The sequence below is a fragment of the Lepidochelys kempii genome, chromosome 8 (assembly GCF_965140265.1).
Source record: "Lepidochelys kempii isolate rLepKem1 chromosome 8, rLepKem1.hap2, whole genome shotgun sequence".
NCBI lineage: Eukaryota > Metazoa > Chordata > Testudines > Cheloniidae > Lepidochelys > Lepidochelys kempii.
In genome coordinates this window covers 70,387,324-70,412,072 of record NC_133263.1, presented here as the reverse complement: position 1 = coordinate 70,412,072, position 24,749 = coordinate 70,387,324, and the positions used below count along the sequence as shown (strand labels likewise).

General features: G+C 42.8%; 2 protein-coding genes across 9 annotated transcripts in view; both read right to left on the bottom strand.

Annotated features, from left to right (window-relative positions):
- Positions 1–6,022, bottom strand: part of CDC14A (cell division cycle 14A) — a 123,693-nt gene extending 117,671 nt beyond the window's left edge. For 4 of the 6 annotated variants that reach the window (XM_073356909.1, XM_073356911.1, XM_073356914.1 and 1 more), the window contains exons 1-2: positions 5,783–6,022; positions 3,819–3,909 (exon numbers count right to left, since the gene is read on the bottom strand). In XM_073356909.1, the coding sequence (XP_073213010.1) occupies positions 3,819–3,909; positions 5,783–6,017 (326 nt within the window). In that variant the 5' untranslated portion in view covers positions 6,018–6,022. Of the gene's footprint in view, positions 1–3,818; positions 3,931–4,480; positions 4,969–5,782 lie in introns of those variants that run through there. The other 2 variants (XM_073356910.1, XM_073356913.1) reach the window with 2 other exon arrangements.
- A 3,011-nt stretch (positions 6,023–9,033) lies between these two features.
- Positions 9,034–24,742, bottom strand: EXTL2 (exostosin like glycosyltransferase 2). Of its 3 annotated transcripts, none has more exons than XM_073356907.1 (5): positions 24,497–24,742; positions 20,651–20,734; positions 14,678–15,105; positions 12,531–12,601; positions 9,034–11,835 (listed from the first exon to the last, which is right to left on the bottom strand). In XM_073356907.1, the coding sequence occupies exons 2-5, from the start codon at positions 20,653–20,655 to the stop codon at positions 11,344–11,346; spliced, it is 996 nt and encodes a 331-aa protein (XP_073213008.1). In that variant the 5' UTR covers positions 20,656–20,734; positions 24,497–24,742; the 3' UTR covers positions 9,034–11,343. The 3 variants fall into 3 exon arrangements, with proteins under 3 accessions (XP_073213008.1, XP_073213007.1, XP_073213009.1); XM_073356906.1 differs by lacking the exon at positions 24,497–24,742 and adding an exon at positions 23,449–23,693; XM_073356908.1 differs by lacking the exon at positions 24,497–24,742 and adding an exon at positions 21,039–21,953.
- Positions 24,743–24,749: the final 7 nt, after the last annotated feature.

The window sequence follows — 24,749 nt, the reverse complement described above, 5'->3', positions numbered from 1 at the left end:
TCACAATTATCTTGTGATCAGCAATATCAAAGATACCTGACAGAAATTAGAATTAGCATGACCACTTGATCCAGATCAATAACCATAAGGAGAATGTATAATGAGACCCATACAATTTCTGCATCATATCTAGGCTTAAACCAAGATTGAAGAAAAATCTGGAGACTGAGTACTGAACAAGCAGTTAATTCAAGCCCCAGAGAGCACAATAATTAGCAAGATTTTGTCAAGAGCAGACTTCTTGAATCACAGCCTAACAGTTTTTTGTTTAAGATAAGATAGCACCAGTAACAGACCCAGAACCCTGCTGCATAATTTAGTCAGCCATAGGCATGAATCTTAGGCCTGGGTCTACACTATAATCATACATTGGTATAATTATGTTGCTCAGGGGTGTGAAAAATCCCCCCGGAGTGATGCCGTTATACTGACCTAACTCCGGTGTAAACCATCCTGTGTCAATGGGAGGGCTTCTCCTGTCAACATAGCTACTGCCTCTCACAGAGGTGGATTAACTACACTGATGGGAAAAGCTCTCCCCTTGGTGTAGCAGCATCTTCACTGAAGTACTACAGTGGATATCTTCATAATATTTCATATTTTGAAATTATTTCATATTTTGAAGATATTTCATAATTCAATATCTTCATAAATGATCTGGAGGATGGTGTGGATTGCACTCTCAGCAAATTTGCGGATGATACTAAACTGGGAGGAGTGGTAGATATGCTGGAGGGGAGGGATAGGATACAGAAGGACCTAGACCAATTGGAAGATTGGGCCAAAAGGAATCTGATGAGGTTCAATAAGGATAAGTTTAGGATGGAAGAACCCAATGCACAGCTACAGACTAGGGACCGAATGGCTAGGCAGCAGTTCTGCAGAAAAGGACCTAGGGGTGACAGTGGACGAGAAGCTGGATATGAGTCAGCAGTGTGCCCTTGTTGCCAAGAAGGCCAATGGCATTTTGGGATGTATAAGTAGGGGCATAGCGAGCAGATCGAGGGACGTGATCGTTCCCCTCTATTCGACATTGGTGAGGCCTCATCTGGAGTACTGTGTCCAGTTTTGGGCCCCACACTTCAAGAAGGATGTGGATAAATTGGAGAGAGTCCAGCGAAGGGCAACAAAAATGATTAGGGGACTGGAACACATGAGTTATGAGGAGAGGCTGAGGGAGCTGGGATTGTTTAGCCTGCAGAAGAGAAGAATGAGGGGGGATTTGATAGCTGCTTTCAACTACCTGAAAGGGGGTTCCAAAGAGGATGGCTCTAGACTGTTCTCAATGGTAGCAGATGACAGAACGAGGAGTAATGGTCTCAAGTTGCAGTGGGGGAGGTTTAGATTGGATATTAGGAAAAACTTTTTCACTAAGAGGGTGGTGAAACACTGGAATGCGTTACCTAGGGAGGTGGTAGAATCTCCTTCCTTAGAGGTTTTTAAGGTCAGGCTTGACAAAGCCCTGGCTGGGATGATTTAACTGGGAATTGGTCCTGCTTTGAGCAGGGGGTTGGACTAGATGACCTTCTGGGGTCCCTTCCAACCCTGATATTCTATGATTCTATGGTGCAGCTGCACCAATGCAGCTGTGTTGCTCTAGCGTTTTAAGTGTAGACATGCACTAAGTCTCACAGTATGAAGTTCTTCAAGAATCCTCAGAGCCTCAACAAGGTTAAACCTGCCTGAATATGAAATTTTTCATCATGTTTGTCCCTCCTGACACACAATCACACCCACAAAAGCAACTAATCTGCAAACAGGTAAAAAAGCAGCAAGAATTATTTTTACCCGAGCAGAAAATACAGATTCACCAGATTGTCAGGAACCCAAAACAGTTTCAGGGAGGGTGATATACCAAATGCAAACAAAAATACTTCATCAGAGCCATAACAGATAAACAACTCTCTCTCACTTCCCCCAACAGAGCAATTTATACATCTTTATACGGCTGCACTGTATTAAGTGAACCTTTGCATGTAAAAAGGATAAAACCAAATTCTTTAGGGTCAGACAGTTAAATATTGCTAAATATATTTATGTACTGAATACCCCAAATAACCAGATTACGAGTGAATGGGCACATGAAGTTTAAACTTTTTCTCCTCAAGTTTCAGGTCCCTATTCTTCATGCCTCTCCCATTGGCCCCAGTATCAGGATGCCACATTTGTGTATACTGCCACAACTCTGGATGCCCATTCTATAATAACTAAGCTACAAACAGAGCATACCCATTCAAGATATAATCTGGTTCTCTTGAGTTTTTAATAGTATTTTGTATCCTACAGTCTGAGGCATAGCCTCACTTTGTTGCATGAAGTATAATTCTTTTTACTTTGAGTTCAGATCATACAAATAAAATAGGTAACATGATAACAGAGCCACCGTGTTTTAATAATGTTATTGAGATGGGCCACAGCCAACTTAAGAAAACACACACATCTAAAAGTGCTTTTACTTCCAACATTTATGAATAGCTTTCTTTAATCTCTATTTTTCAGCTTATTTTGTGCAGCGGACACCACTTTGTGTACAGTCAATTTCACTGCTGACCCTGAATTGTCAGTTTCCCTTGCAGGTGTTGGTCTTTCATCCCACAGGAAAGAAAAACCAACATCCTTATTTATTAAACCTACAAAACTATCAGTGAAAGATACCCCTTATTTTTTTTCCAAATCTGACTAGATTTCAAGCTGTGTGTGTCCATTTAAGAGCCCACCTAAAACTTCACTATCTTTAAATTATAAAAGAAAAAAGAAAAAAAATCCAAAGTATAATCACTTTGTACTTTTCTGCATATAGAAAATACAAGGAGTTAATTATTAACAAAACAGAAAAGCCACTGTTATTTCACCTGACTTTCCCCTACACAGACTTCTATGTAAGACTTTATCCAATAAGATTTAATTACTCTTGAGAGCCTCACTTTATAAATAAATCCTAAGCAGCATTTCCATCCACCCACCCCTGGGTCAACTACAAGTTAAGTAATTGCACTGCAGTCTTTCAGAGTAACAGCCGTGTTAGTCTGTATTCACAAAAAGAAAAGGAGTACTTGTGGCACCTTAGAGACTAACCAATTTATTTGAGCATGAGCTTCCGTGAGCCACAGCTCACTTCATCGGATGCATACCGTGGAAACTGCAGCAGACTTTATATACACACAGAGATCATAAAACAATACCTCCTCCCACCCCACTGTCCTGCTGGTAATAGCTTATCTAAAGTGATCATCAAGTTGGGCCATTTCCAGCACAAATCCTGGTTTTCTCACCCTCCACCCCCCCACACACACAAACTCGCTCTCCTGCTGGTAATAGCCCATCCAAAGTGACAACTCTCTACACAATGTGCATGATAATCAAGGTGGGCCATTTCCTGCACAAATCCAGGTTCTCTCACCCCCCTCCAAAAACACACACACACAAACTCACTATCCTGCTGGTAATAGCTCATCCAAAGTGACCACTCTCCCTACAATGTTCATGGTAATCAAGGTGGGCCATTTCCAGCACAAATCCAGGTTCTCTCACCTCCCCCACCCCCATACACACACAAACTCACTCTCCTGCTGGTAATAGCTCATCCAAAGTGACCACTCTCCCTACAATGTGCATGGTAATCAAGGTGGACCATGTCCAACACAAATCCACAGCACTGCAGTCTTGTTATTCTTTAAGGGGAGGAAGCGATGTCCTTCACCATGTTTGGTTCTTTACTACACTCCATTCATTACAGAGGACTGAAATGCATCAATTAACAAGAGAGTTAAGCAGTTAACAAGAGCCTTGTAGGACAATGGAAACTAAAAGACACTTACTTTTCATAGACCAGCTCCTCATCAGTACAGAAATAGTGGGTATTTACCGTGCTTTTGGGTTTATTCCGTAAAGTAGCAAAATATAATCGATCTGAAACAAAGTTGAAGGCAACTGACGAAGGATATACAGATGTCGCGGTTCGCTTTCTCTACCTCCCCCAACCCGCCCCTACTATTCCCCCCGGCCAGCAGGGGCAGCTCCAGGCTAGGGGGTAACAGAGCAATCTCCACCCACCCTCTAATCCTCGGCCTCCGAGCGGGCGGGGCATCGCTACATTTCTCCTGCGTAGAAGGGAGAAGAGAAAGTCGGGCTGCCTGCGCTTAGGCGCACGCTGCTGTCCCCCCAGGAGAGGGCTGGGCGGGACGGGCTCGCTACAGGGACAGCCATGGGAGCGGCTTTTACCCAGCGCAGAGCCCGTGGCAACAGGTGCCGGCTGGTTCCTCACCCGAACGGAGACGGGAGGAACCGGCTTAAACACGACCAGCCCCAGCCCAGGGGAGCTGGGTCCGTGAGCGACGGGGACAGCGATAGGACGGCGAGGACCACAGAACTACAGGGATAAGAAGGAGAAGGCAGGAGCCACAATCCCCCGGGGCCAAGGCAGCCAGGCAGAGTCCCGGGGCCAGGGCAGCCGGACGCCTTGTGTCCCTCAGGCTCTCACCTTTCAGGAACTCGGAAGCTCCCACCAGCAACTCAGAGGCGGACGGAGCCGGCTCCATCTTAAAGAGAGCGCGGAGCGGCGAGGCGCGGGGCAGCTCTGAACTCATGGGACCCTGGGGCGGCTCCGGCGGGACCTGCGCGGGCTCAGCAGACAGGGAGCCCCCGGGACATATCGAGAGGAGCCGCCTGCCTGCGGCCGCGCTGCCCAAAGTATCGTCGTCCCCACAGCCCGCATGGGAGTGAGAACGGGGATGGGGGAAGCTGCCAGCTCCAGCACAGAGCGGGCGGGCGGGCGCCGAAGGGGACTTCGGATCTTCCCCGCCCTCCGGCAAGGCAACACCCCCGCCGCTTAAAGGGGCAGCGCCTGGTTACCAGGCGCCGAGCAGCGCGCTAGCAACCCCGTTACCAAGGCTTTGTTACACCGGACTTAGCGCCGTGGGGAGGGAGCAGAGACCAGTGTCCCTCCCCGCCTCCGCTCCTCCCTCAGAGCCCGCCCCCCCTGCACCCAGGGCTGCTCCGCCCGCTGCCTTGCAGCTTGCAAGGGGATCCTCTTCTCCGCCCCTTCGGAGACTCCTTACACCCGCCTCCCCGCCCCTTCAGAGACTCCTTACACACACACACACCCCGTCCTCCTCCCCCAGCCAGCACCTCCCCCGCCCCGCCCCTTCGGAGACTCCTTACACACGCCTCCCCCTCCCCGCCCCGCCCCTTCGGAGACTCCTTACACACACACCCCGTCCTCCTCCCCCAACCAGCACCTCCCCCTCCCCGCCCCTTCGGAGGCTCCTTACACCCGCCTCCCCCTCCCCGCCCCTTCGGAGACTCCTTACACACACACCCCGTCCTCCTCCCCCAGCCAGCACCTCCCCCTCCCTGCCCCTTCGGAGGCTCCTTACACCCGCCTCCCTCTCCCCGCCCCTTCGGAGACTCCTTACACCCGCCCCTTCGGAGACTCCTTACACACACACCCCGTCCTCCTCCCCCAGCCAGCACCTCCCCCTCCCCGCCCCGCCCCTTCGGAGACTCCTTACACACACACCCCGTCCTCCTCCCCCAGCCAGCACCTCCCCCTCCCCGCCCCGCCCCTTCGGAGACTCCTTACACACACACCCCGTCCTCCTCCCCCAGCCAGCACCTCCCCCTCCCTGCCCCTTCGGAGACTCCTTACACACACACCCCGTCCTCCTCCCCGCCCCTTCGGAGACTCCTTACACCCGCCCCTTCGGAGACTCCTTACACACACACCCCGTCCTCCTCCCCCAGCCAGCACCTCCCCCTCCCCGCCCCTTCGGAAACTCCTTACGCCCAGCCAGCTGCGCTCCGTCCTCCTCAGGCCCCCGGCAGCCCCCCTTGCAGGGTGATGCCGGAGAGCCCCCACGCTCTGCCCTAGCATCATAGAGAGCAGACGGCCTGGGAAGCTGCCGGGGCTCTAGCGCTGCGGGGTGGAAGTGCCTTGGTTTCACACGGTGAGGACCTTGCCTCTGAGCGCGTTCCTCCACTGAGTCGGGCGGGCGGGGCCTGGGTCTCCTCAGCGCCATCTACTGGACGGAGCCTTCAGCCTGATGGACGACGCGATCCACCAATTAAGAGCGCCCTCCCGCGTTCGTAGTCAGCGGCGGGGCGGGGTTGTGAGGCCGCTCCCTCCAGAACACGCCCCTCCCTTGCGAGGTTGAACGGGCTGGGTTCAGCCCGCGGCGGGGCAGCGAAAGGCGGTGCTGGGAAATAAGGGTGAAAACTTCCCGGGCACGTTTGAAGTCTCCAGGTAGACGCGCCACGGCCCAGCCCGGCCTCCCGAATACACGCGCCCGCCGCACATTGCCCCTTCTCCGGTGTAAGCTCTTCCCAGGTGCCCCTGAAATCCCCCCATTGAATTCGTTTCCCCACAGTCCTGTCTGTGAGGGAGAATGCGGGGGCGGGGCGCTCTCCACAGGCAGGGTTACCCTCGCCTCGCTGCCTGGGGGTACGGGCCGAGGGCGGCTCCTTGTCCCGGTCCTGCTGTGGGCTTTATTCCCTCCTATGGAAGTAACTACTGGGCAGTGGTTACAGCCCCTTACCTTTGCCGGAGGTATAATGGGAACTGGTGTAGTGCTGAACGCCGACAGATAACTGGCTAGAAAACTTGGGAAGCTGGAGTCAGTCTGAGCAGAACTGGGCCTCACATCTTCATTACACCTGAACTACTGTCCAGTATTATAGAGCTAGCTTCCTCACACTGCAGCATAAAACAAATTCCCCGTGCATTGGGCTGAGCCTCAGGCACTCTGAGCCCATTCTTTTGGGGCCTCTAAGAAGTTATCTGGTGATGTAATATTTACTGGAGGTTGCTACTGTTAAGACTGTGGAAATAGCTGGACTATGGGGAAAGCATTCATAATTTGTTTATACCTGGTAACCGTGAGAGACTGACCCTTAGTCAATTCAGAAAAGATGTTTCTTCATAAGTAGGTCAGTGGAGGTGAAATAGAGTTGGATACCCTTATTTTGCTCTGTCTGGCAGAAGCAGTAGTAGCCGATGCTCAAAATAAGGGGAAGGGGGACTCTAGATAAGTCTTCCCCCACACAGAATGATCCTAGTTTCAAATATAGCTGTACCTTACCACCCTCCTCCCCCACAATTCACAGACTTATTCTATTCCCTTGCCAGCCCAAATATGGGTAGTTCAGATTACCTAGTCTCTCTCAGGCACACCACTATGTCTGAGTTTCCTCTCCAATCATACATCTGGGCTACTTACACACTGCATGGCTAAAGTTCCAAAATAGCATGTCCCTTTCTGGGGTCTGTTTAATAATATACTGGTTCTATTCGAGTACTTGAACAGGAAGCTCCCTGTCATCCAACTTGTCCTTAATTAAAGGGCTGTGAAGCCTTTAGGTTTTCTTTGTAGTCCTTCTCCTCTCATATCAGGGTCCACAACAGTCTTCCTCACCCTTGGCTATAGGGGTTCCCCCAGCCCTTCACCATCTTCTGTGTATAGTCTCCTCCTCTCCCCCCAGTTGCAGACATCTACAGTAGTTCCAAGTGGTCTCTGACCCACTTGCTGGCCAAAACCTTACTTATGCTCCTTTCCCAAATCCTTACCAGGGGAGGATAAACTGTTACAGCTGTTGCTTCACTGGCAGGTCTGAGAGGCAATTCTCTTGCTCTGGGTCTTTTTCAGACTTAGCCATAAGACATACCTCTCTTCTTATCAGGCCTTTTTCTCAGTTTCATCATATGATTAGTCACATAACTTGTCTGGAGACCAAAGCTGCCACAATCCTGAGGTCTTAAAGGGTCTGAGGCCCTGCAACAGCCATGGTAGGCCATGCCTGCCTTAAAAGACTACCATGTTCAGTGCACCAGCCCAGCCCCTTGTCATTTTAGAACTTCCCGTTCCCCATCAACTCCCACTCCCTCCAATTCAGTCCCCACCAGCTCAGAAATACCACTCTTTACACGTGCATATGTCTAGTTATTTTATTTTCATGAAGGATTTGTTGGTGGGGGAAGAGAGCAAAACAGTTTGGTTCTGACCTCACTATGGACCTCTTTCTGCAACCTTTTGTTAACTTGGAATAGTAATAGCTTAGTCCCACTTAACCCTGTTTTAACTGGGATTTACATGGTGCGTACACCTTGTGCTAGCCCTTTGCAGAGGGATCAGTTTCACACTTACTGACTTAAAGGGACTACTTGCACAAGTACATACTTTTCAGCATGAGTAAAAGTTGCCTAAGTGGGTTACTTCCCCACAAACCCTGTACCTTGGGAGTAAGTTGTTTAAAAACTTCAGATGGCAAGAACTCATGTAAATAAAACTCTCTACCTCCCATGTTTTACTACTCCTGATTTTCAGAATTTGTTCATCCACTGACTAGTCCAGTCCTAGTGTTGGAAGCTTCAAACAGATTTGAAGATGGGATGGATGGGCTTTATATGGACTGCTTTCCTTTAAAAAAAATAAAAATCTTGAGGAAAATTATAGGGTAGGGCTTCTTGCCTGATCATCTGTCCAGGAAGGGTTCCTTTTCCCTATCTGTTATTATTTTTCTTCGGAGAGGTAGGTAATCTGGGTTTGACAAACATCAGAAAATACAGTTAAGGCTAAAATGTAAATTTTACACTGCTCATTGTGCTTAAGACTTGCAGCATACTAAGAGTCATACTACCCTGTCCCTTACGGAACTTTAATATATGGCAAATAGAGCTACTACCCACACCAATTGAAGGAAGATACAGTAGTAAAACTTTGAATTCCTAGGCACAAGAGGATGATTTAGGACTAGAGTTGCAGCATGAGATTTTAATTTTCTTTGATTTCTAGGTTTAAACCAGATGCTTAATGCCAAAATTTTCAAATGGGGGGGCCTATCCTAACCCTTTGGGTACATATTGAACCTATTTGCCCAAACTGCCTGCAGAAAGGCAAGATTTGTTAGGTGGGGCGGGTTTGTACACCAATTTTGTGGGCACAGCTAACACTTTAAAACTTTGCCAGTAGTACTACTATAAGACAAAAAAGTACATAAGTATATAATTTGTATAACAATGCTACAAATTAATTTACCAATATGAGAAACTTATTTTATTAATTGACAACTGATACAGAAAAGAAAAATGTCACAGAAGCAACAATAAGCAAGTGATGCACAGTGAGTTACTGCAAGGAGGTCTGCATTGGTAGAAAGACCACAGAGATGTATATACTATTTATCACTGTTATCACTATTATTAAATCTACTTCGATTACTCCAACAAGATAAGTAAGCAGAGTTTTAGTCTTCACATTAAAACATGCTTTGCCACTTAAAATTTGACAACTTCTAAAGCTAACAAGATTACACTATCTAAAACAAATCCTGTAATACAACTAATAGAACAAGTGTAAAAAGCATGGTCATCATCAGCCTATTTGTAAAGAACTTCTGACATTACTCAAGAGTCCTTTTTTCTCAGCTAACTTATTACAAGAATGATAGTCATAAACCATGTCTATACTAGGAAAATGACTCATTCCTGACAATGGTTGTCTGCCACAGATCCCCTTGAACCAGCATTTAGAACAATATTTACTGCTAGTGCAGATGGGACTAACTCCTTTTTTAGTTCTGAGACTTGGTTCCACCAAGGCTCAATGATCTGATCTGTCCATGTCTAAATTACATTGCCATAGATTATTTCTTCCACGTCTCAAGAATATTTTTTGTAATAGTTTTGTCCTATATTTAGGATGTATATTTAAAATGTTTCCAGTACTAGTTCAGCAGTCCAAAGCTGATATCAGCTGATGGTAACAAGTCCATTTAACATAGGTACAACCAAAGAATTCAGAGACTGAAAAGACCCAACAAGTCATCTAATACAGTCCTCGCCAGGAAATGTAGCCTACAACATATTTCCTAATGTCTCCATAAACTACACAACATTTTATTTTTATCATAGACGTTTATTAGTTTTGCCATTTGAAAATAAGTGAAGGAAATAAAAATAGAATATATTCAATTCAAACAGTAAAACAAAATAAAGTAGACCTGTACGCTTACAAAATGTACCTTCTGGATCAGATGCAAAAATAGCTAGACAGACATAAAATATATCTGTAGTTACTACCATGAATTATACTTAAAACATTTTTTAGAAGTATGAGTTGCTTTTCAGGCACACTTCTCCAGCATAATGCACAGCAGAACCTCAGAGTTACGCACACCAGAGTTACGAACTGACCAGTCAACTACGTACCTCATTTGGAACCAGAAGCACCAAAGACCAAAGAAAAAAAAAACAAATACAGTACAGTGTTAAACGTAAACTACTAAAAAAAAAAATAAAGGGAAAGCTGCATTTTTCTTCTGCATAGCAACGTTTCAAAGCTGTATTAAATCAAAGTTGTAAACTTTTGAAAGAACAACCATAATGTTTTGTTCAGTTAAGAACATCAGAGTTATAAATGCCTCGGGAATGGAGGTTGTTTATAACTCTGAGGTTCTACTGTATATGCAAAATACTGAAATAAGAGTAAGTTCTAAAGGCCGTAGTAAGTAGCAAATATGGCATCTGTCTCTTTTGGCTGCATATGTGGTAACATAAGCTACATTTTTTATGATATATGCTTTTCATGTTCATTATCTTTCCCAAGTTAACAATTAGAACGTTTACCTTTCAGTTCCTGAGCAGCCTCCCAGTGACTGTGGGCAAAGTAATGATAGGAAAAAAGGCGGTATCAGCAACATTATGCTCCATAACCCCTCAGTGGCCATTGTTATATGTGAGGCATCTAGAGATTTTTGATACAGAGACCGTGCTTTGTTCCATGACTTTGTTAGGTTTATGGTTTGATTGGAACCTCAGGAACATTTCACGCTGAAGAACAGTAGTTAACATACAAGCTGTGAAGAGTTTTATAACCAAGTCTAATATCCTCGCAAACAGTTCAGTGTAGCCCTTAAAAGTTTTCACTAGGAATTGTTGAGAAAAATAGAACAGTCTCAAAAAAAAAAATATGTATAACAACACAAATATGCCAAAATACCATTCTAAAGAAACAGAAGTTTAGTTCTTCCATATGTGTGCACCAAGCGATTGTCCATTTTTCTCTACATGCTTTTGAAGGTCTAGCCCTGTAATTTCGACAACAACAGCTTCTCAAGTATTAAGAGATGAAGGTGAATTTATTATAAGTGAACATTACACATATGTGTTCTTTAAACTTCTCAATAACTTACACTGGGGAAAGAAAATACTGTGGGCAAAATTCAGAGGCTATGTGTAAAGGAGGACAAGCTGGAGTAATGTATGCCTTCTTCTGGCCCCTCAGCATTTAACTTACACTGACTTGAATTCACTGTTTGATGTGTAACATATACCCCATGTACTATACATTCTTACATTTTATTCTTGTAATTGGCATAATTAGGGAACCCAAACTGAGAAATTATAATGTTAGAATATTTTAAGGGCATACTGTCATAAATATTAACCAATTTGTTTAGACAGTAAGATCTTTGTAGCAAGTGCTCTGCTCGGTGCCACATTCCGGAATAACCACTGTTAGTCTCTTTTTCTAAATTCCTTATGTCAACAGGTTTCACAAACACTCCTGAAGGCTTTCCGGTATGCTTTGCCACTAGAAAATTCATGACAATATCATCACAGTTTTGAGTTTCATCTATCAAAGCATGAACAGCGTCAGGCTGCTTTTGAAAGAGTTCTAGGTATCCACTGTGGAAGAATGCTGCTCCGATGAGAACCATGGAGTACTGGTCCCCATTTCCAAATCCAGGGGTCTGCAATTCAAAGCTGCCATAACTGTATATACCTGAAGGAGTGGAAACATGCTTTCTAGGAACAAATCCCACTATCTGATCTGGAAATTGCTGTAAGAAAATCAAAAGATAGCAAAATTAAAGTTCCGCACTACAGTCAAAATGTTAATCAATACAGCAATACAAAACCTTTTAATAGAAGTATCCCTTATGAGGCTATTATTGATAGAAGTGCAAATTAATTGCTATGAAAGATGCAGATAATATAAAATAATCAGTTCTGTGGTATGCTGGCCTGCACCACATGGAGATTGTTGCAAGTTAATACAAAATGACCTGCAAAAGCTGATAGACTGTGCTTCCCTCCACATCATAGAATGCCAAGTAGCATCTGGCCAAAGTTAATTTGCAGTCACATGTTTGGGATCAAAAATAAGCCTACAGATAATCTCTGCACGGTAAAGAGAAATATTACTATTGATTTCTGGTGCACAGCTTCCAGATCAAATTAAAATTTCTTTGCTGCATTTAACCAATTAGATTTTCTGATAGCTGTGACTTTGTAATTTGCCTTTTAAGCAGAGGAATGATAAAAACATTGCTTATACCGGCAGCCTGTAATTTTGTATCATTAAAATATTATTCTTCAGCGTCTCTTGCCTTTTAGAATTTAGCTGATCTTCTATATGACAGATGATAACAGTATGTCCTAGAAATAGCAACAATGAACTGATTTAATCTTTCCATTTAGTAAAATTGATATAAACTCCATTATAAATATGCAGGATGCAATATACAAACATTACCTGCCAAACAGAGAAGGCAAAAGCAAGGTCATAGGCACTAATCAGTGTGTCGTCATCCATCATTAAAACAGCTGGAGAGAGGAAAAAAGACATTTACACTTTTTAATTAAGGTAAAGAAAAATTTAAAATCATTCAGTGATAAATACAGGCAGTCCTCAACTTTATGAGCTTTGACTTAAGACAAACAGCACGTACGACCCTTCTAGGTTGATACCCTGATTTGACTTACGACCATTGGTTTTGACTTTACGACGCCTGCAGTTCCGAGTTACGACGTTTCGACTTATGATGCAATTTTCAGGAACCAATTGTGTCATAAGTCCGAGGACTGCCTGTATGTGTGAATTTACCTGTGCTATGTGCAATGACAAGCTAGTCAGACAACTCCTATAAACATTAGGGTGAGGTGCATAGCTAAATCACCATGCAACAGGCTGAAAATGTATACTTAGATATTAAGGTTTCAGTGAAAAGGATGTTTAACTTTGCAGTTGTAACAGATGATTAATTGACCTGAAGCAAACATAATTTTTAGCACATTATTGCTATTATCAATCACAAACTATCACTATAGCATTAAAAGTTGTGTAGCATAGCTGAACAGCTGTACAGTGGAAAATCTGTGGTCGGGCGGGGGGGGGGGAGAAGAGGGGTTGGCAAAGGAATACAACAGATTTTACTAATTGCAGGTCACATTGGAGTCCTAATAGCTTTTTAATACTGTGTAAAGGACAACTATAAAAATCAAGGAAAAATAATCAGATCCCATATTGTCCAATATGATGCATTATATGATTTTCCACATAATAATTATTTCTTAACATCAAGGAAACACCAAGACATAAGTATTTCCACACCACTTCTCTGGGACCTAGACAGGTGAAAAGAGCATATTATATAGGCAAAAATTCCTTCTTATTAACTGCAGGATAAGGCCTGTTGCTTCAGATGGGAGGGATTAACTGGGTATATCTCACTTAAATCAGTTCCCTGACATTGCAGAAGTCTCAGGCATTCATGCACCTCTGTCCCTCTTGTTATCTCCCTGTCACATGTAATAGTCTAGTTTCATGTGTAATACTATGGTTGAATTTCAGTTGTTGCGTGTGGTATGGGAGTGCTGGGTGGATTTGATGGGTAATCTGTCATATACAAGGGATCAGATTAGATGACTTCTGGCCTTGTATGAGATCCTAGAACCTGAAAACATGCTGCATGTAGGGGAGAAAGCAGGATGCACGTAGGTCAGTTCCTCAGGGAGGAAACATAATGGGGTGCTGACCCCTTTACGGCAATGCTACGGCTCAGTGCAACCCTGATTAAGCAGCAGGGCATTCTGGGGGCTGTAGTGCTCAGAGGCTTTCTGGGAATTTTAGGTTGAGTAGCAACGTATTCTAGCGAAGAGGGTAGTGAAATAAAAGTTTCCTTTTTACAAACAAGAAAGAGCCCACAAAAGAGGTGGGACTTATGTGTCTTTTTACTTGAAGGAAACAAGACTTGTTGTCGGGTCTCTCCCGCAAAGAGTTGAGGAGGAGGCCTGGATGAAAAGCCAAAACGCAGGGAAAAATACCCAGAGAAGGAGTAGTGATTTGGGCTAAAGAATCAGACTGGGCTAAGGGGGGAATATAGAGAGCAGCACATACTTTTGGATTTCCACCAAAGGGCTGTAGAAAAAGGCATGTGAACCCCTGTACTGATTTGGACTTTTTTATGTTAGCTTTGTTGGATTAGGGAGGACTTTTGGATTTGGCTGGAAAGCTAATCTATCTAGTCACCTTTGCCTGAAAGAAGAAACTGAGATAGCAGCCATATTTCCATGAGTACAGCAAGGGCCCTCCCCCCATTCTCTCCTCCACCCAGTGCTTCTAATACAGCCTCTGAGGGGTGGAGGGTGTCTAACATCCATGCTACATGATCTCCATGTGTCCTGCTGCTTACATCTTCCCTGCTGCTGTTTTCTGCTAAGTGGAATTGCTCAACAGCTGGTGGATTCAGAGGTTTCTGGATCCACTTGGTCAGTGGGAGTTTTCCCATAATGATCAAATATGCAGTTGTTCTGAGTGATAGATAAAATGATAAGTGTCCTGAAAAGTGGAAATAATATTGTTAGCAACAATGCTACCTATAAGAGTGAGGCATTCATTACCTTTTGTTTCCAATTCAGGGAAGATCTGGAGTCTGTTCCTCATGTGATTCATGGTCTGCACTTTGAAGACAACAGGTACAGGATGTGGTCCCAAAGAATTCCACATTTCTTCTGGCATCTTCTCCCCAACATTGTTCCACACAACAATTACTTTGTGTAGATGGGGGATGGCTTGATAATGATTTAAGAGTTTCAGCAATAAGTCAGTTCTGTTATATGTCTGCATAACAAGAGTAAATGAATCCAAGGCAGACTGGCTCTGGGATTTTGGTTCCCTTCGCAAATTGGGCATTTTGTCATCTTTACTGTTAGGAAGCAAAGCCATTAAAGCACCTGCCACAAGGAGTAAGACAAAGATCACCACAGACGAGAAGCGAAGTAGTCGGATTCCCATAACTCTTCCTGGTAGCTTACAGATGTGATGACATCTTTATTAACAAAAATTGAAATGGGAAGAGAAAATTCATCAGTCATCTACCTACATAGTCAGTTCACTGTAAAATTAACATAGACCTCACTCAGCTCATACTCAAGCAAAAAAAAAGTAAATTGGAGTTTTGTCCAAGTAAATGAATAAATCTTTTCTGGAGCCTCTACGTGCTCCTGTGATAGAAAGAATAATTACTATTTGTATTAAAAAACCCCTTATCAAATAGTCTGAGATGGTCCTTAAAAACTTTATTTGTATAATCATTATGTGAAACATGAGATAATATTCTAGTATCCTCTCTAAAACTACACATGAATGTACTCTTGTCTTGCAAGTACACCAGGAGTTAAGTCTACATGTGATGTTACCTATGAGGTCACCCACTGAGAAATAGCAGATGATTGAACACGGATCAAAAGGGTTTTTTTTTCCAGAGAAGTGTGATGCACAATGATGGCCAAAATGACAGATATAGGGCTGGTACCAGGGAGAAGCAGTAAAGATGACCGCCTGAGGCAATAGACACATGAGTGGTAGCAAAACTCAAGATGTGTCATGAATCCCATACGAAGTCTACCTTGACACTCATGTATGTTAACGCTACTAGGTGGGGCTTGTGCCAAGGATAATGAAAGTAGAATCAAGGAGCATCTTCCCCTCCTTCTTCCCACTTGAACCCTCACTCCAATGCCTCCTCCTGCCCACTGCCTATTCCCACCACCTCCTCCTTGCATCACTAAACATTTATATTAAGAAAGTACCTAGAGGCCAACCAGTTTGGGACCCATTTTGCTAGGGCTTTACAAAAATATAGCAAATGACAGTCTCTGATCCAAAGAACTTATAGTCTATCCATAATTATTTGGGTTTAAGTGAATTTTAATTCTTATGAAAAGTGCTGGATTAATAACTCCAGAGTCCTTTGTTTATTAATGTAACAGGTACAGCATAGTTATAGGCAAGCTTCACTAAACTGTCCCAAATTGACTGAAAGGAATCATCACTAGGGATGAAAGGGTAGGACTGCCTCTATGCCTCTTCAAGGCATGACTTTTCTGCAGAGACCTCAATGCTCAGTTCTGTCCACTCCCTTCTGCTCTTCCACTGCACTGCTTCCTGACTCTGCTTACTAAATCATGAAAAAGTTGACAGGTTTTGTAGGAAGAGAATGGCAGGGAAAATCCATCATTAGAGATTCTGCCATCCAGGACAGGAGGCAGCAAGAAGTTTGGTTTATTATTATTGATATTATTGTAACGCTTAAAAGCTCTAATCACAGTCCAGAACTCTGTTGCGCTAGGCACTGTACAAACACAGAACAAAAAGACAGTCCCTGCCGCAAAAACCTTATACTTAGATTGTAAGATAAGAGACAACTGATACAGACAAACCAGGGAGTACAAGGATACAATGAGACAGTATTAGTCAGCATGATAGGTAGTTGTCTAACCGTTGTCAAGCTATTTGTAGGCATCACAACAAAGGATAGTTTTTAGGAGATTTGAAGGAGAACAATGAAGTGCCTTTGTGGATGTATATGAGGAGTTCCTCCCAAGTGTGACGATTAGCATGGGAGAAAGCACAGAGGTGCTTGTTTGAAAATTTAACAAGTGGGTGATAGAAGCTTGCATCATGGGCTGATCGGAGGGAGGGGTGACCTCTCAATACCGGACGAGAGATGATAGGTAAGATGGAGATGTGTTGTGATGGGCCTTGAAAGTGAAAACAAGTAACTAATATTTAATTACTTATGTCAAGGTTCCTCCCCCACTCTGAACTCTAGGGTACAGATGTGGGGACCTGCATGAAAAAACCTCCTAAGCTTATCTTTACCAGCTTAGGTCAAAACTTCCCCAAGGTACAAAATATTCCCCCCGTTGTCCTTGGACTGGCCGCTACCACCACCAAACTAATACTGGTTACTGGGAAAGAGCTGTTTGGACGCGTCTTTCCCCCCAAAATACTTCCCAAAACCCTGCACCCCACTTCCTGGACAAGGTTTGGTAAAAAGCCTCACCAATTTGCCTAGGTGACTACAGACCCAGACCCTTGGATCTTAAGAACAATGAACAATCCTCCCAACACTTGCACCCCCCCTTTCCTGGGAAATGTTGGATAAAAAGCCTCACCAATTTGCATAGGTGACCACAGACCCAAACCCTTGGATCTGAGAACAATGAAAAAGCATTCAGTTTTTTACAAGAAGACTTTTAATAAAAAATAGAAGTAAATAGAAATAAAGAAATCCCCCCTGTAAAATCAGGATGGTAGATATCTTACAGGGTAATTAGATTCAAAAACATAGAGAACCCCTCTAGGCAAAACCTTAAGTTACAAAAAAGATACACAGACAGAAATAGTTATTCTATTCAGCACAATTCTTTTCTCAGCCATTTAAAGAAATCATAATCTAACACATACCTAGCTAGATTACTTACTAAAAGTTCTAAGACTCCATTCCTGGTCTATCCCCGGCCAAGACGACTACAGACAGACACAGACCCTTTGTTTCTCTCCCTCCTCCCAGCTTTTGAAAGTATCTTGTCTCCTCATTGGTCATTTTGGTCAGGTGCCAGCGAGGTTACCTTTAGCTTCTTAACCCTTTACAGGTGAGAGGAGCTTTCCCCTGGCCAGGAGGGATTTCAAAGGGGTTTACCCTTCCCTTTATATTGATGACGACTTATTAAAGGGTTAGCCTAAGGGGTGCAAAGAAAGGAGTGACATGGTCCAAGCGATGAGCTCGGAAAATGATCTTTGCAGCAGCATTCTGCATGGATATGAGTAGACAAGACTGCATTTAAGGCCAGAGAAAAGGAAGTTGCAGTAATCAGTATGTGAGATAATGAGAGCCTGGACGAAAGTTTTAACTGTGTAGATAGATAGGAAAGGCCATATCTTAGATATTTTATGCAGAAAGAATCTGCAAGATGAGACATAGCCTGGATGTGAGGACCTAGACAGAAGTCTGAGTTGAAGATAATGCTCAGGTTATGGGTCCGAGTGAAGGCAGGATGCTGGTATTGTACACTGTGAAAGAGAAAGGAGATAGCATAGAGGGTTTTTGGTGAGAAGAGTAAGAGCTCTCTTAGCCATGTTGAATTTGAGCTGCTGGCTGGACATCCACAAGGAGATGTCATTGAAAGGCAGAGATTTTAGTTTGGTCAGAAGGAGACAGATCTGGAGCAGAGATAGATCTGTAATTCATCAGCTTAGAGATGGTAGTTGCATTTGTGTTTGCAAGTGAGATTACACAGAGCTAAAGCATAGAGGAAGACATTTAGAAGGGAGACTAAGGACCTGTGCAAACCCCCACAGAAATCTGGAGGGGGAAGACAAGGATCCTCTGAAGTACATGCTAATGGAGCAATCAGAGAGGTAGGAGGAGTAATTAGAGAGAGAGGAAAAGAACTAGGAAAGTAGCTGACAGGTCAAAGAGGATGAGAATGGAGTACTAGTTCTGAGAGGAAGTCATTGGAAACTTCAGTGAGAGTGGTTTCAATTGAGTGCAAGGGGTGGAAGCTCGATTGGAGAGGGTTTAGGATTGTACTGGAGAGGAATTCCAGATAGCTACTGCAAATACTACATTCAGAGAGTTTAGAGAGTAAATGAAGAGGGGAGATGGGGCGGGAGCTGAAGAGGCAAGTGGTGTCAATGGTCAATTGTGGGTTTTTTTTTTTTTCTTAAGATGGGAAAGACTAAACCATGTTTGCATTGTGTGGGAAAGGAGCCAGAGGCAGTGACAGGGTTAATTTCCTCTCTGTAATATTCTGACTATTTGAGGTGCAGAGCCTCTCCTTCCTGTGGCAGGCATTGGGCTGGAGTCGGTAAGGACACAACTATGATACTAGGCAGTGAATTTCAATACTACAGACAGACTGAGCACATTCTTGGGCATGTCTACAAGGAGGCAGATAAAGCCTGGATAGGAATCACATCATCACTGTGTATGTGAACCAACCAGTGCTCAAGGGCAAAGTGTGGGGTGAGTGAATCAATACACTTGGACAAAACACAAGAAAATGTGACAAGGAATGAGCATGAATTGGAAGGAAGATGGCTGAGATGCCCAGATAGCTCTTTTACATCTCTATATTCTACAATTCAGTGCAGTATTACTGGTTATTTATTTTAATATATAATTCAATTTAAAAAGAAAATCACCCTGTGTTTCAATGTTCTTCTGTTTATTTTATGCTGCCATGGAAAGGCAACCATATAGTTTAGTCACACAATCAATTAGTCACAATCTAGTGGTGCTGCTGCACCACAATAACTAGAGGGCCTTGTCTCAAAACTTACATCTGGCATGGAGAACACTGTTTGTGGGGGTGTTGTCTAATAGTATTAAGTAGCTATTATTTAATGTGTTCAGTCTGGTTGCTGGCACATATGATTCATTTCAACTCTCATTTTGAAATAATATATTTTCCGTAAGAATTATTCATATGCCAGTTACTTGACTATTGTTCATTGAATATGCTGAAGCAGATCAATCCAAAGAAACTCATCAGCTTTGTGTCTTGTTAATTCTGAAATATCTTGATGGACCTGAGATTATTATATGCAATGTTGTTTTAGTTGTGTTGGTCTCTTGTCTCTCTCACCAACAGAAGTTGGTCCAATAAAAAATATTACCTCACACACCTCATCTCTGAGATTTAGTTGCATTTATTTGTTTACTGAAATATGCAGTATCCCAATGTGCCTTTATTAATGTTGTCTTTGTACTTTTTATTTTCGTATCATTGCATGGTATGCACTGAGACACAAAAATATTATTTTGAAATAATCTTTTAAATTAATATTTTCTTCAAACATGATGTGTCCAGAAGAGGAGAAAACCCCAAATATCTTGGGTATTAAGACTATATTAGTACATATCTTGATCAACTCTAACTTGAGAGCATCCAATATGTAAAATGACTTTGCTGATATAACTTTAGCTTCATCATTGAGATTTTTGGTTGTTGCTATAGGATCTTGGCAAAATCATCTGTATTCTTACTTTGAATACAGCTGATTTGATTAAATGATATCCTGATTCATCTCTTAGGAACCATCACCACCACTTCTGTAATAGCCTCTTGTTTCTTTCTCATAGGGCAGGTACGCCCTATGCAGGTACGCCCTATGAGGTGGGTATCCTAGGTAAACTTTTTAAATTGTTATGTACTTTTGCTCTCATTTATTCTCAAGACATATGAGTCAGATGCAACTTTCTAAGCTTTCTACTGATCAATAAAGGTTATAAAGAAACAACTAGTGGGCCATATCATGCTGGGAGTGGCGTTTTGCTTAAGCAGAGACCCCCTCTTCCCCCCATTGATTTCAGTGGGGAGTTCTGTTTAAAAATTGGTGAGACGTGATGATCTTTCATGTTTAAAATCCTAGAGAAAGTATTAAAGTTTACAGGGATGTTACTTTCCTCTGGATACAATAAATGCAAGCTTAATTAATTACACAGTAACAGACCAGTTTAGACAATATTAGCATGAAACAATTTAATAAAGTCATACTTTTAGTTTTAAAAAAAATGTACTTACCTCATTTTTGCCAAGATGGACTGGGTATATTTTGGTTTGTTTTAAAGGATGGTGCTGATTAGGTGAAATCAATTCTGTTTGGATCTGTTGGAGGTGAAAGGAATTATGTAACTTTTGATCATGCATTTGCTCACCAATCACCCAAGATCCTGTCACAGTCATATATTTGTGTATAAAACAAGTGTTCATCTCAACAACTGATGAATGTACACATTCTTGGCAACTGTCCATCTTTTCCTGTTGTTCAGCTGAAGAGTTTTCATTGGATTTCATGACCACTATAAAAATGCATTGCTAAACCAGTATGTTAGAAAGAAAAATGTTCTTAGCTCAAGCATATTTAGCTGCTCATTGCAATATTATTTATTTGTATTACAGTAATACTTACAGGCCCCCATTTTGATAGGTAGTCTGGATGAGTTTGCGATCTAAATAAACAAGATAGTGTGGAAAGAGAAAGAGAGGCACAGAAAGATGAAGTGACCTGCCCAAAATGAAACATCAGGTTGGTGACGCAGAGCTACGAAAAGAACTCCAGTGTCCTCAATCTCAGTCCAATATGTCATATCCACTAGACCACATTAGAGTACATCGTGGGCTACCATAATCACCGCTGGTTCAGGTGATAGCCACCCACTTTTCCAGTGCATGCCATTCATGTTCTCCATCTCCCATGTTTATTGGTTGATTTAGAGGTTAAAGGGGAAGCATGTATGGTGATCATTACGATTTTTCCTGTCTCATTTGAAGGCAGGTGAGGTGGAGATGGCAATAAAAGTTCAGGTGCAAGAGGGTAGATGGGTTGGTAGCAAAAGTGAAACGGCAGAAAAGAAGGATGGTCTTGTAGTTAAGGCACTAGATTGCAGTCCAGGAGATCCAGGTTTAGTTCATAGTTCTGTCACAGACTTCCCACACGACATTGGACAGGTCACTTGTGCCAGTGAAGGAACTAGGGATCTCCTTGCCTGCAGGTCATTGCAGGATTGGGGCCTTAATCTCTCTGTCTAGTAGCATCCTCATTGTCTAGAAAGGGAAATACTTCCTCTCTCTGTCTCTATTTAAATTATAAGCTCTTTGGGGCAGGGTTATTTATACTCTGTTTTTGCACTGTGCCTAGCACAATAGGGCCACAAGTTTTGTTGGAGCCTCTAGTTAGTACTCATAGTGAATAATAAGGGTGAGCACTTTATGGGGTATCTGTGAACTGCAGAGGTGGCATTTTCCATGCCTGCAAATCAGAATGAGCATTTCATACATTTTGGATGGAAGACAATCATAGAAGTGTAGGACTGGAAGAGACCTCAATAGGTCATCTAGTCCAGTCCCCTGCTCTCAAGGTAGGACTACATAATAACTAGACCATTCCTGACAGGTGTTTGTCTGACCTGTTCTTTAAAACCTCCAATGACTGAGTTTCTACAACCTCTCTAGGCAATTTGTGCTGAACTACACTGACAGAAAGTTTTTTCTAATGTCCAACCTAAACCTCCCTTGGTGCAATTCAAGCCCATTGCTTCTTGTCCTAACCTTGGAGGTTAACGAGAAAAAATTTTCACCCTCCTTCTTGTAACAACCTTTTATGTACTTGAAAACTAGTATGCCTCACCCCCACCCCCCGCAGTCTACTTTTCTCCAGACTAAGAGGAAAATTAGTGAGGGTTTTTTTTTTGTTAAATCTGTCTGTGTGAGGAACGTAGATAGATACCTGCTTCTATGTTTGGACAATAGAAATATGGGAACTTAGAAGAGAAAGAGCTAGCGTTAAGTTGTTGAACCTATGCTTCCGTATCAACAAAATAACTTATTTTAGGTTATATAAACTTTACTGATAGAAATGCAAATTGGAAAGTCTGTATATTTACAGCACAGTCTAGTGATCTGAACATGTGACAGACAGTCAGGACCTCCTGAGTTTAGGTTCTGGTTCTGATTCTGTGTGGCCTTGGAGAAATCACTTACACCATTTTCAAAAGTGACCCGTGATTTTGTTTGCCTCAATTTGTGGGTGTCCAGCTTGAGACACCATTGTGCCTAACTTTTGGAAGTGCAATTCCTAATGAAATCAATAGTAGCTGCTGCTTATCAGAACTTATCGGCCCAGAGGTGTCTCAAGATGGTCTGCCGTAAACTGATACAGCTGCAATCAATGTGCATTTTTAAAAATGTGGACCTTAAATTGTATCTCAGATTCCCTATTTTCAAAACAGGCATTGTGATACTTGCCAAGATTGTTGTGAAGATTAACTAGTTAATATTTTTAAAGCACAATGAAAATCCAAACGTAAGTGCTATGTGTTATTTTAAAACTGTTGGGTTTCTGTACATTTGTGTTTACTTAATAACATACAATGGGCTGTAAATGATAAATAAGGATATCATAGATGAATCTCAATTTAAGATATTAAATTAGAATTAGTATCATGGTGCTTTCATGTATGAATGTGCTGAACAATGCAGCAAAGTAGGATATAAAATTCCACTGCAACTGTATTGGACTTCTTCCTACACTGAAAGTCTCAACATTCCTTTGTAAGGAATATTTACCTCTTTTAAACAAAAATAAAATACAAATACTAAGACAGTCAAGATATGCGACTTTAACCCCCCTTTAAAGAAATAATTCTTCTGAAGCTGTTGTCTGCCTAGACCGTATCTCCCTACCCATTCTAATAATCAGCACTCATTTTATGAAAACAGTTCATTAAAAAAACAAATAAATTATTCATAGAACAGCCACTTCACATCATTGCCCCAATTAAAAATACCTTCCATATTATTGCATTTTATTGTATCCTTACCTAGAATGCTGGAGACCGTGAGCCAGACAGCTTATTTGTCTAAGCCTTGATTTACATAAGGAAGAATAGAGATTTTTTAACCGAACATAAGAAGCCTGCACATTTTTTGTAAACTCAGTCAGCTTGCACTGGTTGTATTTTTAAGTCAACAACATTGATAGAAAAACCCTCCTTTCCTCCTCCCAACATAAGAGACTCAGCAGAAGGGCTGGAACAAGCCCGTACTACCTTCCCTTTCTGTGGCATAGTACTTCCTGCTGGATGAAAACACTCCTCTTCCCAGCAGGCTCGAATTTGTAGTTCATGCGTTATCCCGACCATAACAGTTTGTCAACCCTACTTTCAAGCAAGCTTTGATTCTTACAGAGAATCAGATATTTTTTGCATGTGTTTGTTTTCAGTGTCACAGATGGTACCCGTCTATTTTATGGGAGGAGAAGTTCACCTTGAAATGGACCTGAGAATCTATAAAACTAAATTTCCCTAATTTGCCTTATAGTCTTTATTATTAAATCTCTTCCTCATTCCAGTTCAAATACAAATATTTCTCTATAGATTGCTGGTCACACAGAAAAACAAGATATAATTATGTGAAGTTCATTTGGATAGAAAATTAAAGAGGAAATGTACATATCTAACCTATTCACGCCTTCGTTGATACAAATACTATTTTATCCTATAGGATATTATAGTACAGTGAGGATTTTGCCGCCACCTTCAGTAGGTTTTATTTAGTAACAGCATAAATCTTTCAAGAAAGCGTTGGGATTTGGCTGCCTCTGAGAACTCTGACTAAAATGCATGGAAATGAAATAGCTAAAGAAATTGCTGTATAGAATGCGTCCCTAGACTGGTGTCTGTGTGCGCGGAGGGAGGCTCCATACAGCTGTCTCGCCTATCAATAGATGAAGGGGATCTGCAAGCAAAAGCTTGCTTTTATTGAACTGCGCTGTCAAGCTGCGGTGTGTAGGGGACTGGGTCAAGCAGCGAAGCTATGCAGTAAAAAGGGGATCATTCTGATTTACAAAGGAGGTAGTTATGGGCGTACCACACAGAGGATTCCGGGTGCGGAGAGAGGGCAGACTCAAGGAAAGGTCATTTTTGAACATCCAGGAAAGGATTCAGGACGGAGAAGCAAGGTGTAAACGGCTGCAGCAAGGAGGAACGATCAGAGGCATATCTCCTCCGCAGGCTCTGGTTAAAGGAGCTTTGCTGCGAGCCTCAGCACCCCACGGCCAGCCCGTCGAGCCCACGCAGGCCCGCCGGGAAGCAAGGAGGAAGGGAACGCGCCCGCAGGCTCA

Excerpts from the sequence above, each read along its gene's own strand:
- EXTL2 (XM_073356907.1), bottom strand. Across the intron at positions 12,602-14,677 it reads CCCTGAATTGGAAACAAAAG|CTGTTTTAATGATGGATGAC; the intron begins GTAATGAATGCC and ends TCCTCTCTCCAG. Across the intron at positions 11,836-12,530 it reads TTGCCTTCTCTGTTTGGCAG|CAATTTCCAGATCAGATAGT; the intron begins GTAATGTTTGTA and ends ATTTTCTTACAG.